This window comes from Sparus aurata, chromosome 22, assembly GCF_900880675.1.
Source record: "Sparus aurata chromosome 22, fSpaAur1.1, whole genome shotgun sequence".
Classification (NCBI taxonomy): Eukaryota; Metazoa; Chordata; class Actinopteri; order Spariformes; family Sparidae; genus Sparus; species Sparus aurata.
In genome coordinates, this window is record NC_044208.1 from 8,403,169 (window position 1) to 8,416,075 (window position 12,907).

The 12,907-nt window shown below is 40.6% G+C and overlaps 2 protein-coding genes across 2 annotated transcripts; both read right to left on the minus strand.

Moving 5' to 3' along the window:
• Positions 1 to 4,697: 4,697 nt before the first annotated feature.
• batf3 (basic leucine zipper transcription factor, ATF-like 3) lies at positions 4,698 to 8,174 on the minus strand. The gene is made up of 4 exons (XM_030405206.1): positions 7,274 to 8,174; positions 6,549 to 6,653; positions 5,450 to 5,494; positions 4,698 to 5,216 (listed from the first exon to the last, which is right to left on the minus strand). The coding sequence occupies exons 1-4, from the start codon at positions 7,334 to 7,336 to the stop codon at positions 5,073 to 5,075; spliced, it is 357 nt and encodes a 118-aa protein (XP_030261066.1). The 5' UTR covers positions 7,337 to 8,174; the 3' UTR covers positions 4,698 to 5,072.
• Positions 8,175 to 8,251: 77 nt separating this feature from the next.
• On the minus strand, positions 8,252 to 12,888 carry nsl1 (NSL1 component of MIS12 kinetochore complex). Its single transcript, XM_030405205.1, has 6 exons — positions 12,649 to 12,888; positions 11,486 to 11,558; positions 11,230 to 11,354; positions 11,058 to 11,112; positions 9,079 to 9,146; positions 8,252 to 8,999 (listed from the first exon to the last, which is right to left on the minus strand). The coding sequence occupies exons 1-6, from the start codon at positions 12,835 to 12,837 to the stop codon at positions 8,751 to 8,753; spliced, it is 759 nt and encodes a 252-aa protein (XP_030261065.1). The 5' UTR covers positions 12,838 to 12,888; the 3' UTR covers positions 8,252 to 8,750.
• Positions 12,889 to 12,907: the final 19 nt, after the last annotated feature.

The window sequence follows — 12,907 nt, forward strand, 5'->3', positions numbered from 1 at the left end:
TTTGGTGAACATTTGACAATGTACAACTCCCTGTTTCGAGGTGAGTAATGTGTTTTCATGGAGATGGTGTGTGATGAAAACTGACAAGCTGTGTAACATTGCATCATCAAGGTACTTACGCTCTTCAGACCAAATCCCATGCGAATCTGGTCAATGTGCAAGCAGGATAATAGACCTTTTAGAAAACTTAAATTTGGAGAGTCGAAAGACATAAAATAATAATAATAATAATAATATTTAAAAAAAGGCCTTCTTTTTGGTTTCAGTTGTGAAGGGTGATTTTGTGGGAGCCAGGATTTAAAAAATCTTTAGCCTGTTTCCTCCTCGTGAAACAACACGGCCTTACCATCCACAGAGGTCTGTCTGAATGCAACTAGAGTGTATTCAGTGATCTAATCCCTTAACCTCATTGTTGGATGTATTCACTATTACACTTTGTTTTGCTACCTAAGAAATAACCAAGAACTGAATCAGGTTTAAACCAGTGCTCAGGAGTAATGTTGCACATGTACAATATGTAATGCCTGGCAATTTTACAAGTATGTGGTGGTGGGTGGCAGGTGTGTATGATTTGTTCATCTGTTTTACCTGGCATTTAACTGTTTACGTGAGTCTGTGTAGGCTCTCCACTGTATTCCTCAGAACCACTCTAAGTGATGAGTTACTTCCTGCCCCAGCAAAATTGGCTGGGTTTCCAGACGACCAGTGCTGTCGTTATGGTGGTGTTTTCAGAGCTCATTTAGAAAATGACGTGAGCTCTCTTCCTCCGGAAATCGGAGGTGTTGGCGTAACCAAATACAATTTCCAAGCACTTAGCAGTTGTCTTAACCTGCTTGGAGAGACGTGTGGGCGTAGGAGTTTGACATACAAGGGCAGTTGAGTCTCTTCAGCCACAGAAAAAAACAAAAAACTCTACTCTGCTTTGCTTAGTCAATGAAAATACAGTAAATGAGCTCAATTCTGGTTTCCTGCTGGGCCATTAAGACACAAAGTCATTGAATACTAAATATTCACACAACCCTATTCAGGTTGTGAAAGGCGACGCTTTCTGTTTTAGTCTGCACCATTTAGTTAATAAGATAATGCTGTTTATTACACGGCTCTTTGACTTCGACTCTCTGACTAAGCGACGTCAGCTGATCTGTAGTCTACTTCATATCGGAAAAAACGTACTCCTAGGCTACTAGTATGGATGAGTTTCACATTAACTTTAATATCTTTGGAAAATACGGTAATTTCAACTATTGGCAAAAGGCTGAGTTGTCATCACCGTTCAAGAAAGGAAAGCAGCGAAGAGTGAGAAGCGAAATGGCGTCGGTTTGGCGAACTATATTTCTATGGTGAAAAACACTATGAACGGTAACAAATAAATTATAAAAAGACACAGTGTCAAGTTTTTTTTCTTGTTGGCAAGTAACTGCTTAATAAGCGGGATAATGTATAGATAAGTCCCTTCAGGACTAATCAGGTTCGTCCTGTCGGGACTTATTTTCCCGATAATGACCGCCGTTCTATACATTATCCCTTACGTATTCAACAAGGCCAAAAGTATTGGGACAAATGAATTTACATGTTCACTGACATTCAGCAAGTGTGTTGATGATGAGGCAATTGCAAAGACAATACGATCATTCCTCCGACCTCAACACCAACAGCACTAAAGATATATGGCAGGAGATTCAAAATATCACATGCTACGATGCCAGATGAGCATAATACATTTTATGTTTGCTTTTCATTATTACAAGCCAACAAGGCTGCTAAATGGCCAACTGCAGTTCTAATCACAATACTGGATATTTCTGGGGACACCTGGATAAGTTTCCAGTTGGCAAGCCAAACTGACTATTTTTCCCAAGAAGTTGGGTAAACCTCCAGCCGCGATTGTGGCGACCTAAATAAACAGGAATTTCCGGCGAAAACCATGATGTTTTTCTAACCCTAACCAAGTGGTTTTGGTGCAAGAAAGCATACAACACAGCCAGAGCAAGACTGAAAGGTATCAGGGAGAGGATGTCAGCAGAGGCATGAGAAAGACCTAAACAGTAAAATCACTAAAGATATGAGGCAGGAGATCCAAAGTATCACCTTGTTGCTGGATGAGCTGTACACATTTTATCTTCCTTTTGATCTCAACAAATTGAGACTCTATATTTCCTAATCCGAGAAGTTGGACCGACATGTATTCTCGCTTGTTTGATACGACACAGCACAAATACTGAGCGGTATTATAGCAAAAGAAGCTTTTTCAGGGAAGTTTACAGCTTAGAAACATGTCGCACAGAATGATCTAAAGTGGGATGAATATGGTGGCAAATACAGTTTGAATTGGGTTTCACCTAATATTTGGTGGGCAGTCAGTTTTTGTTTTGGGTTTATGTTTTTTGGCAAGTTCAGCACTTCTTTACACCTTAAACTTTATTACATATAAAGGTATTAAATAAGGTGAACATGAGATTTTGGCGCCATGACCAGTAGCTCCAGTCTCTGGACTGAGGCGTCCACATGCTTTTATCATGCTGTGGTTTTGAAGAGTGGAATTGGGTCGAGTGAGTGGACGTACACATTTCCGATCAACATGGAATCTCGGTACTGCTTCCCCCTCTCTCATCAGTTTCACATCTGCTTCTGCTGTGTAATAAAGGTGGGAAAAGTGCCCGATAAAGAATATATAAAGAGTTGTCATCACACAAGCATTTTCACTCATTAGCCTTATTAAAATTTGCTGAGCTTCTCTCTCGCTGTTTCCTCTAAACATTTTATCCACTTTTATAACCACACATGAACAAAGAAGTTGTGTGCGAAGACTTTTATACACCCTGGCGATTTTCAAGCATCACATCGAACAGCAATTATTTATATGTACTAATAATTTATTCAGATTCTTAGAACATATTCATGATCTATTTGTAGGTGTGTCTCCATCCAAACACCAGCTGTTCATCCTACACTGAAGCACTGTAACAGCGCTCCACCCTCCATCTATCATTCCTTTTTTAAATTTCTTCCAAGAACTCATAAAAAGGCTTTAAAGGAATAATCATCAGCGCCGTTTCCCAGAAGTCTGCAGCAGTGAAATACTTCGGTTCCACTTCAGCTGGTTTGCGTCAGCATCCTGTACATCAAGATGAACTTTTCATTCACTTCGGTGTGGAAGAGGAAGGAAAAATGAAAGAGAACTGCGGAGTGGATTACGTTTATGGTGAAATAAGGGAACTGTTACTTTCAGCGTGTGTCCTCAAACGTAAAAAAAACCCACAGGTTTCTGCTCTGGTGGAGGTTTATGGGTCCATACTGACATGTCTGCGACTTCAGATGACCTCAAGAGCTTCGGTGAAAGGAGGTCACATCCAAGAAGATGTCTATTTTTGCAACATAATCAGCAATGTCGGCGAAACATGCGTAAAATGACAGGAAACTTGCGACACACTTGAGGGTTTTGCAGGTTTCATTCATCAGTTACTACAGTGTTCTATTAATCACTGTGGTTTTAGAGTAAACCTCTTGACTTCTTGTGGTTTTTGTACGCATTGGGCAATGAATCATAAAAAAGTGTCAATTTTTGACGAGTTGGGAGTGAGAATCAAAAATCTACTTTTCTTATAAATAGGACCTTAAATAGATGGTTAATATTTCATTAATTGTTCACAGTGAAATAATAGTGAACCCAAATTTTACTAGCAATAAATGTACCATTTCATACATTTTCATAGTATTAAGTGATAACAGGTTTCATCTCAGTATCATAATGTCTGTGCTTATGTAATCTAATCTAATGTTTATTAGTAGAATAACTTGGTAAATACTGGCGCTTTGGGATGGTAGGTCAGGATGGTTGCCGCAGCAAAGCGTCAGTCTTTGACGGGCTGGGAATTTGACTCCAAAAGCAACTTTTCTGATAAATCACAAACTGACTAGGGCAGTAGATGATGAAGAAGCCAAAAACCTGAAAGAAGTCAGCACAGCGTTGTTCCCTTAAGCGCAGTTCACTAGAACATCAACTAGTGACTGGATGATGATTTCATGATGATAACTGGTCTAATGCCAGTTTTTAAGTAAAAATAGTGTTACGACACTGTAAAGATACTCTACCACAAACAGGGACGTAGTCAGGTTTTTAGAAATACTAAGATCATGCATCCTATAATAAAAATATACTATCACGTTACAGACAATCAATGAGGTCATATAAGGCTGGTTAAAAAGATAAGAAGGCCTTATATGTATTTCAAATCGATATCATGGCCGTCTGGTCAAAACCACGAAATGTACTTGTCAGAATTTGGACTTTTTCTATAAAACTGAGGGAGGGCTCCTTTACGAGTGGAGAAATTTCAAGCTATATTATACACTTTAAAGTAAGAAATAAAGTACTGTTAATGTAACTCTCGTTTGCAATAAAACAACAAGGTGTTCCACATTAGTGATCAATGAAATAGTGCTAAATGAGGTCATCACTGAAACATTTTGGTAATAATGACTGGGTACATAACTCTATCTGCACCACATCACTTCCTGTCTGCATAGATTTTAGTAGGCCTGCAGTACTTGGGTAAATATACTTAGTTACTTTCAATCACTGTAATGGTAATCTTGTGGATGATGGAAAACAAGTAGAAATGGATTGACTGATTGTGTTATTTTAATTGAACTCAACTGAACACATTGTAAAAGAATTCATTAACAAATCACGTACAAACTGTAAGACATTCGTTTTATTTTTTATTTTTAGGAAAATATCTCTTTGGTTCTTTGTTACAGGTGAGATTAGAAAGTCATGCACTCATATAGCAGAGAAAAACAATAATAAATGTGCTAATGGGAGAACTTAATCTGCTGATGCACAGTGTGGAAAAATCTGTCACTGTATTCACATCATGGACAGAAGCTGCTATGTACAAAGTGTAACCACCAGAGGGCGCTCTTCACTGTGAATACAGTTCAGCAGCACCTCACACCTGTTGCATCGCTGCTTTAGTGCTCGTCGTGGTCAACAGCGCCACCTAGGGCTCCACTGGTGCATTACATGATGAGGAGCTTCCGAAGTTAGACTGGAAACATTTCCTCTCTCCTCAGACGGAGCGGGCGGCCATGCTGTTGGGCTGCAGGCTGGACGAGGTGGAGGAGGTGAAGGAGCAGTGCATGATGGGACAGAAAGGCTCGTGGGCCCTGAGGGCTTCAGTCAGCCGCTGCTGCTCCTCGGACAGAGAGTCTACCTGATGACAGAATCGACAATCAAGATTTACTTTATATTATTTTGATTTCTGAGAAATTTAATTTATGCTTCAAATGTCTTAATGTGCTTCCAATCTGGAGCAAACCACTTTGAACATGTACACTACAGCAGTCAGTGGCGATCACAGAAGAAAGGCAGAGAGAGGACATGGCAATGTGTGATCTAACCTGAGCAGAGACAGATTATAACCAAGATGAATGAATTTGGAGGTACCTCTCTTTTCAGCTTCCTGTTCCTCTGCTCCAACAGCTCACAGGCCTGGAGGAGGAAGGAGAGAGCAGTAAGAGGCAGAACTTATAAAAGAGTGGAAGGTTTAAGGAGGCATTTAGTCACTTTGGGTGTTAGGTGAAGATTTACTTGATTGAATTTCTAACTATTACTCATGGGGACAGTGAAAACAGTGGTGTGTCTTCTGTAGTTCCATAATAATACCATCTGGGTTGTCTTTTTATTCTGGATGAGATACATACGTACATCTGTTTAACAATATAACCGTCAGTGGTGTCTTATTATCGGAAGGTCGCTGGTTCGATTCCCCTGGTCTGCATGTTGCATTGTCCTTGGGCAAGATACTGAACCCCAGATCTGCACCTGATGTGCTGGTTGGCACCTTGCATGGTGGCCACCGCCATCAGTGTATGTTTGTATGAATTACTGCTAAATGCCCTAAATGTAAATGTTAAGCAATACAACCACTAGAGGGCTCAAATCAGTCTCGCTCAGACCTCTACTTTTTCCTTTGTCACCTTTATCTCCTCCCAGCTGTTCTAGTTGCTGTTTGTCCCTGCGCCCCGAGTGAAGTTAGATCATCCAGATGTTTGAAACTTCTCACCGACTCACATACAACATCTGTAACACTTCTTCCTTCTTGTCCTGTGGTTGTGTCTCGATTGAACCTTTGGTTACACTGCTACACTGCCCTCCACGTCGAACGGTGGTACGGCTCGGTTGGTCCGTATCTGTAAGCTCTCTAACCCTAACCCTGCAAAGTGAGGACAGAACACGCCGTCCCTGTCCGTATGAGCAACTAACGTTGAGCATAAATGAGCCTTAACAGTTAGAACCTCATCCAACAACGTGCATTTGCTGTCATAGTATTGATTCGGATCTTTACTATTTGATTGCCCTAAATGTAAGGCAGTGCAGTCATGAATAGTTGGAATTCTCTTTTAACACAAACTGGTTCACAACTGGCTCTCAAACACTTGTTTAAAGCTGTGAGGAACGGAAGAAATCTCCTCACTCGGGTCAACAGTTGGTATTTGAAAAGGTGGATGTGCAAGAGCATGGACAGGTAAACACACACACACACCTCATGCAGGAGGTCAGCTCTCTGTGTTTGTCTCTTTCGACTTTTCTGGGCTGCAACTCTGTTCTTCTCTCGCCTCTTCAGCCTCCTGTCGCCGTCGTCTGAGCCCTGACACACACAAACACACACAAATCTATTTTTGCGGATATTTTTGATGGGAGACACCAAGACGGGAGTACATCAGGGGAGATCATCTAGAAGTCATTTTGTCATCGACATTTCACAGCATTGTGGGGACCACAATTTTGGTACCCATAAAGCTGTCGGTCCTCACACCGTGAGTAGATAGCCAGTGTTGGAAAATGTAGAAAAACAAGACTTCACCTACACTTGAAACCCATGAAACTTAGCTAAATCCTTAATCATCTGTTCTTTCAATCAGCAAGCTACGTTTTCATAGTTTAATTTTATTCCCACGATATATTCTTCAATGTATGCTTCATTGCAACTGGATTTGCGAATCTCAACATCAAATCTTATCAACAACACATACCATAATTTGTCAGCATGCTCCTCTCTGTCACACAGTTTGATATTTGAGGACTAGGCTGACTGCAGAGATTGTGCTTTAACCAAATGTTGGTTCGCACACTCGTGTTTGCTAGCATGGCCTCGACCTTTGACCTCCCTTTGGAGCAGGGATCAGGCTGCATCAGCTAAAAAAAATCATATTTTGTAAGACGATAAGAAAATGAGAACATAAAGACAGCCTGTTAGTGTGATCTTACCTCACATCCTTCACAGAGGTGGTCCTTCTGATGAGCATGGCAGGAAGAATCGCAGTCTGACATCACGGGGTTTTCAAAGCGTGCATTAAAATCAGAACAGCAGGAGAGTGTCCTGCACGCCGACTCTGCCTGATAATAAAAAGTGTTATTTGTCGACTGGGCATCGAGTCCAGTGAGGTTAAAATAAACCAGACAGAAAACAGGCGGCAGTTTCACTTCAGCTTCCTTTTCATTTTTCAATTTCGCTGCCGTTTTAGAAGAAGCAGCGAGGGCAGGTCACAAACTGTAAGTCATATGACCAAGGGGCCACAGGTGAGCACAGTATTCATTGACTGACAGTGGATCTGACTGACCCACACACACACCACCCCACTCTACAGCAACAAATGTGGCTAAAAGTAGACTAGTATCTCACTATGTCCCCGTTTGATCAACATCTTCAGTATGTATAAATGAGCTTGGACTGAGAGTATTGGGAGACCAGTCCAGTCTCCAGGTTATAATGTAAGTTAACATTTATGCAAAATGTCCAAGGTTGACATTTGTACCAGACATTAAATGCTTTTTAGCTGACCTTCACATCAAGAGGCCAACATGGCTGCCAAAAAGCTGACCAGAGCTGGAGTGACATCACTGGATATCTTTGAGGACAACTGGAGACATTTTTAGCCGTTTATGTGGCGACCGAAACTGACTATTGTTTACAGGAGGTTGGACCGTCTCAATCTGTGATGCTGTCGAACAAAATGGGTATTCTAAGCTAAACCATGATGTTTTCCTAACCACTAACAAATGGTTTTTGTACCCAAACCTAACCAGTACATAAGCACAGTGTTATGATAATAGAGAAATAGAAAATGTAACCTAAACAGACACAACATAAAGGAACGTTCAGTTTGAACTTATCTTTGGTTTTGCAGAAAGGTACTTAGCTAAGATTATATGTGGGGATTGAGTTTTGAGAGATGGAGTACTGCATTGTTGCTTTTGTTTATTTTATAGAATTTGTTGTTGATGAGAAGAAAAAATAAACAATATTTCCTTATCTTTTAAACAGGGACAGGACAGACAGAAAAAAAATGTATACTGTGGATACATATCTTTACAGGGGCCATGAAATGACAAACATGAACCTTCATGAAACTGCTCTCTACAGGGTCTGTGGATTGTCTTGAGTAACTGGGTCGAGATTTCTGGGAAAGACACATTGCTGTTGAGTTTTTCAAAATGTTTTTGTGGCGCTGTGAGCACCGAAATGTCTTTAAAAACTCACAACAAAACAATCAAGATGGGTAAATAGCGCTACAGGTAAGCTTTACTATACGTGTTAGAAAAATCTTTCCCTATTTTTAAAACGAAAAACCTCAAAAGTCATTTTTATTTGCTTTCTTTTCTTGAAACAAAACCGTGCAGAAATAAAACACACATCAGCCCATGATGTCTCATTATCTCCACTGTTCTGTGTTAGCAGGAAGTGTCACTCCGGCTCGTCCTCTCCCACCGGTTTCTTACTGAGAGGCACATAGCCATTAGCGGCTGCTGCTTCCTCTACGGCTCTCTTGATTGGCTGCCGGTTCCTCGAAGCACTGTTCGCAGGAGGCAGGAGAGCTTCTGATTGGCCGTTGGACCCGAACACTTCTCTGTGGATCTCCAGAGTGGCCTGACTGGATTTCATGTTGAGGATCTCACAGAGGCCTTCAGCTTGTTTCTGCAGAGTATTGATAGACTGCAGGAAAAACAAGCCGTGTAAATAAAGCATCTATACATCCATCTAGAAAAATGCACATTTGTAATATGCGTGTTACCTTTATGACCTGGATGGCCTGTTTTACCATTCCAGGAGCTGCTGCTGACAAATCGTTCATGATGCTCTCTGGTGAAACACATGCAACAACAGCTGTATTATACCGACATCAGGGCTGTAAATAACAATTATTTTCATGTTCGATCAATTTGGTGCTTATTTTTTTACAATTTTAACAAATAATCATGTAGTCCATATGGTCTAAATGTTAAAGCATTCTGAAAAACGCTCATCACAACTTCCCATCTTCAATTTCCTCCTCACACAATCCTCACATTTAAAGGAGAACTTCAGTCGATTTAAACATGCAGCTTCATTGCTCAAGCTACCCTTGACTTGCCAGTACCGAAGACGCGAACAAATTTGGTCCAGCCATTACAGAGCTCCGTGAACGGAGATGTAGCATTGAACGCTAACAGCATGGGGTCAGAACTTTACACTGTGTTTTAAGCGTCTTAACATGCTCCACATCTCACACCAAAAGTTATGCAACATCAGCAGACACCTTAGCACACAGCACTGTAGCGTGTATGACTCAAAATGAATAAAAAAGTAGTTAAAACAGTGTGTTTGTGCAAGGAGCTACTTACCTGTTTGTTGACATCCGTGTCTTCCGGTAGCTAGACCAAACTAGTCAATCCGTCGAGCGTGCACTTACTCCCTCACTGGCGGAGACGGAAACGTAATCCAGCATTTTCGTGTTTCTGTTCATAATGTACATGTCCATGTTACAGCCTGTCATGAGCCATGAGCCTTACAATAGCCTGTTAAGCCTGTTAAGTGCACACTCGGTGGATATGCTAGTTTGGTCTAGCTACCGGAACACACGGATGTCAACAAACAGGTAAGTAGCTGCTTGCACAAACACACTATTTTAACTACTTTTTTATTCATTTTGAGTCATACACGCTACAGTGCTGTGTGCTAAGGTGTCTGCTGATGTTGCATAACTTTTGGTGTGAGATGTGGAGCATGTTAAGACGCTTAAAACACAGTGTAAAGTTCTGACCCCATGCTGTTAGCGTTCAATGCTAAGTCTCCGTTCACGGAGCTCTGTAATGGCTGGACCAAATTTGTTCGCGTCTTCGGTACTGGCAAGTCAAGGGTAGCTTGAGCAATGAAGCTGCATGTTTAAATCGACCGAAGTTCTCCTTTAAGAAGCTGGAACCAGCAGATGCTTAAAAATGTTACTTAAAATGACTGAAATGACTGATGGTCTTACGATCGACTAAATGTATTGATTAATCAACAAATTGTTGTGCATGAGTGTAGGATGTTGTGTCCTCTATTGAGGTTGAACAGTGTTAGGAAAAGTTATGCCAAAAATCACACTCCTTTTGAGTCTCTAATCTATATTAATGCAATGGAAGGACCATTTTACATGTGGTTCCCTGATTTGTTTGTTCCCATCTGCAGGCTGTGCGATGATAAACACCAGCCAAAGGTCTCACAGTATTTCACTGTGCAGCGAGTCAAGATACATGTTTTATGAGAAGGGACATTTCATTTTGTCATGGTAACATTGCTCATGACGTATCAACATCCAGCCGCTCCATTTTTAACCACAGTCTTGGTTCAAAGTCTGCTGAAACTCACAGGTGAACAAAGAGCATTCGTGCATTTCAGTGTTTCAGTTCGAGAGGGTGGAACTTTCAAATGTCCATCTTAAAGAGAAGTAGTTCTTCCTGAGTATCAAACAGGAAGCAGATGTCCAGTATATACTTAACGTATATACTGTATATGTAACCATAGGAGCGAGTAAACCGTATTCAAAATATTGCTTTAACCAGAGAGAAGTATTACCAACACTGACGCAAATTATGACAGGTGAAAATGACAGCTTCAACAGAACAAAGACGTCCGGTAAATCACAGCTAGATCACTTTTCCTCTTAACTCTTAGATGTCATCGTCCTCAAGCATCTTTTCATAACATGGAAACACCAGAAACACACAAATGAAAATGACTGGAGGTAACAACCTTGATCCGGATCTTTGAGCACCTCTTGAGGTTTGAATGCCTGCTCATACAGCCCCTGGAAAAAAACCCAATGAAAAACAAAGCAGCTGTCAGAAAAGTGGACACTGGACACATCAAACACATCCACACATTTATCAGAACTAAATAAAGACAGTGCTACTGAGACACCCACCATGATTTTACGCTCAGCTTTGAGGGAGTGGACCACATGGGGCAGGATCTTTTTAGGGTAGGCACGGCGCCTCCTGGTGGTCTCAACAACGGTGTCATCCAGCAGGCTGTCCAGATCAACATCCTCTGCACAGGGTGTTAGCGGAGAGAAAGGAAGAGAGAAACGGAAGAAACAGAGACAGACAATATGAATTTAGTACAACACTTTACGCTGATTAAGAATTGAAGGGGTTAAAGCACATTTTATAGAGTATGACCTTCATCGTCAGCTGCCTCCTCCCACGGTCGTCCATTAACCAACACGTTTTCCTGAACAGCCGCCTCAAAGTTCTGCACAGATACAAATACTTCTCATTATTTAACAGTTTCAGCAAACAATACAGCCATTAGCAGGTCACAACAAACAAAGTGTCTGCAATATACCTTGAACTGTATCTTAGTATCTCTAGGGCAGCATGTTTTAAGATGCACCGAGGAATTTGTTTAATTCTCGATTAATCTACTGATAATTTTATTATTTAATCATTTGATCAGAAAATATTGAGAGAAAAAAAAACTGTCCGGAAGTTAAAAGCAATGTCATCAAATGCCTTGTTTTGTCTGAATAATGATTATTTATTTTCTCGACTAAGCAATAAGTTGTTTGTCAATATTATGTCAGAAAATGGTGAAAAACATTGATCAGTGTTTCCATAAGCCCAAGATGACATCCCCAAATGTTTTGCTTGTCCACAACACGAATATATTCAGTTTACTGTCATAGACGAGGGAAGAAACCAGAAATATTCATTCATATTAAAAAAATGTTTTACCTTTGATCGAACAGATTAATTGGTTATCAAAGTAGATGTAAGGTGATTCCATAGTAATTGATTAATCATTGCAGCTCTGAGAAATGCGGTTTATTATCACTATCAACACAGAGACAAGCAAGAAGTTCACACTAAAGAGGCTAGAATTTGAAAAAATGTACCCTTAAAATGACCTGACCTGATTAATTGATTATCACACCCTTAAACTTGAACGCTCACTGGCGTGTGTTTGTGTTAACGAGCTGGATGACACATTTTCAAAGTTGAGGTTTTATTTCAATGGAAGTGCTGCCCTCTATCATCTTTAAACCGAAATTGCCAGCTGATCTAAAAAATATGATAAAAGTAACTGTATAGTTTCTTTGTTGTCGGTATGAATGTTGACAGCAAAGCAAACTTTAAAATTTAGATTTTTCAAATGGGGTTTGGTGTGCAATGCTTCAAGCCACGGAAAGACAACTCTTAGCACGTATAACGTTAGTCACAAAAGCCTCGATAAAACAAGGCTCAGTGGTCTAGTAATATTAGACAGGAACAGTTTGCTAAACCTTTATTTATCCTAATATACAGTTAGTAACTTTAAAATGTAAATAATGATTCAGACCCACCGCCAGCAGCTCCTGCAGTAAAACTCGCTTTGTCTCCTCTGCAACTTCCGGCTGTTTGTCGAGCGCTGTCTTCAAAACGTCTTTATACTTTTTAATCTGCTCCATTACTTTTTTCTTTGACGTAACTTGTACTCTGTAATCCTTGTTTGATTCATCGCTGGGCAGGGGTTCGCTCTCTACCGGCTCCATCTTTACCGCCAACTTTGTTTATATTTTTCTATGACGCAAACCGGAATTGAAGACAACTTCCTGGTCCGAC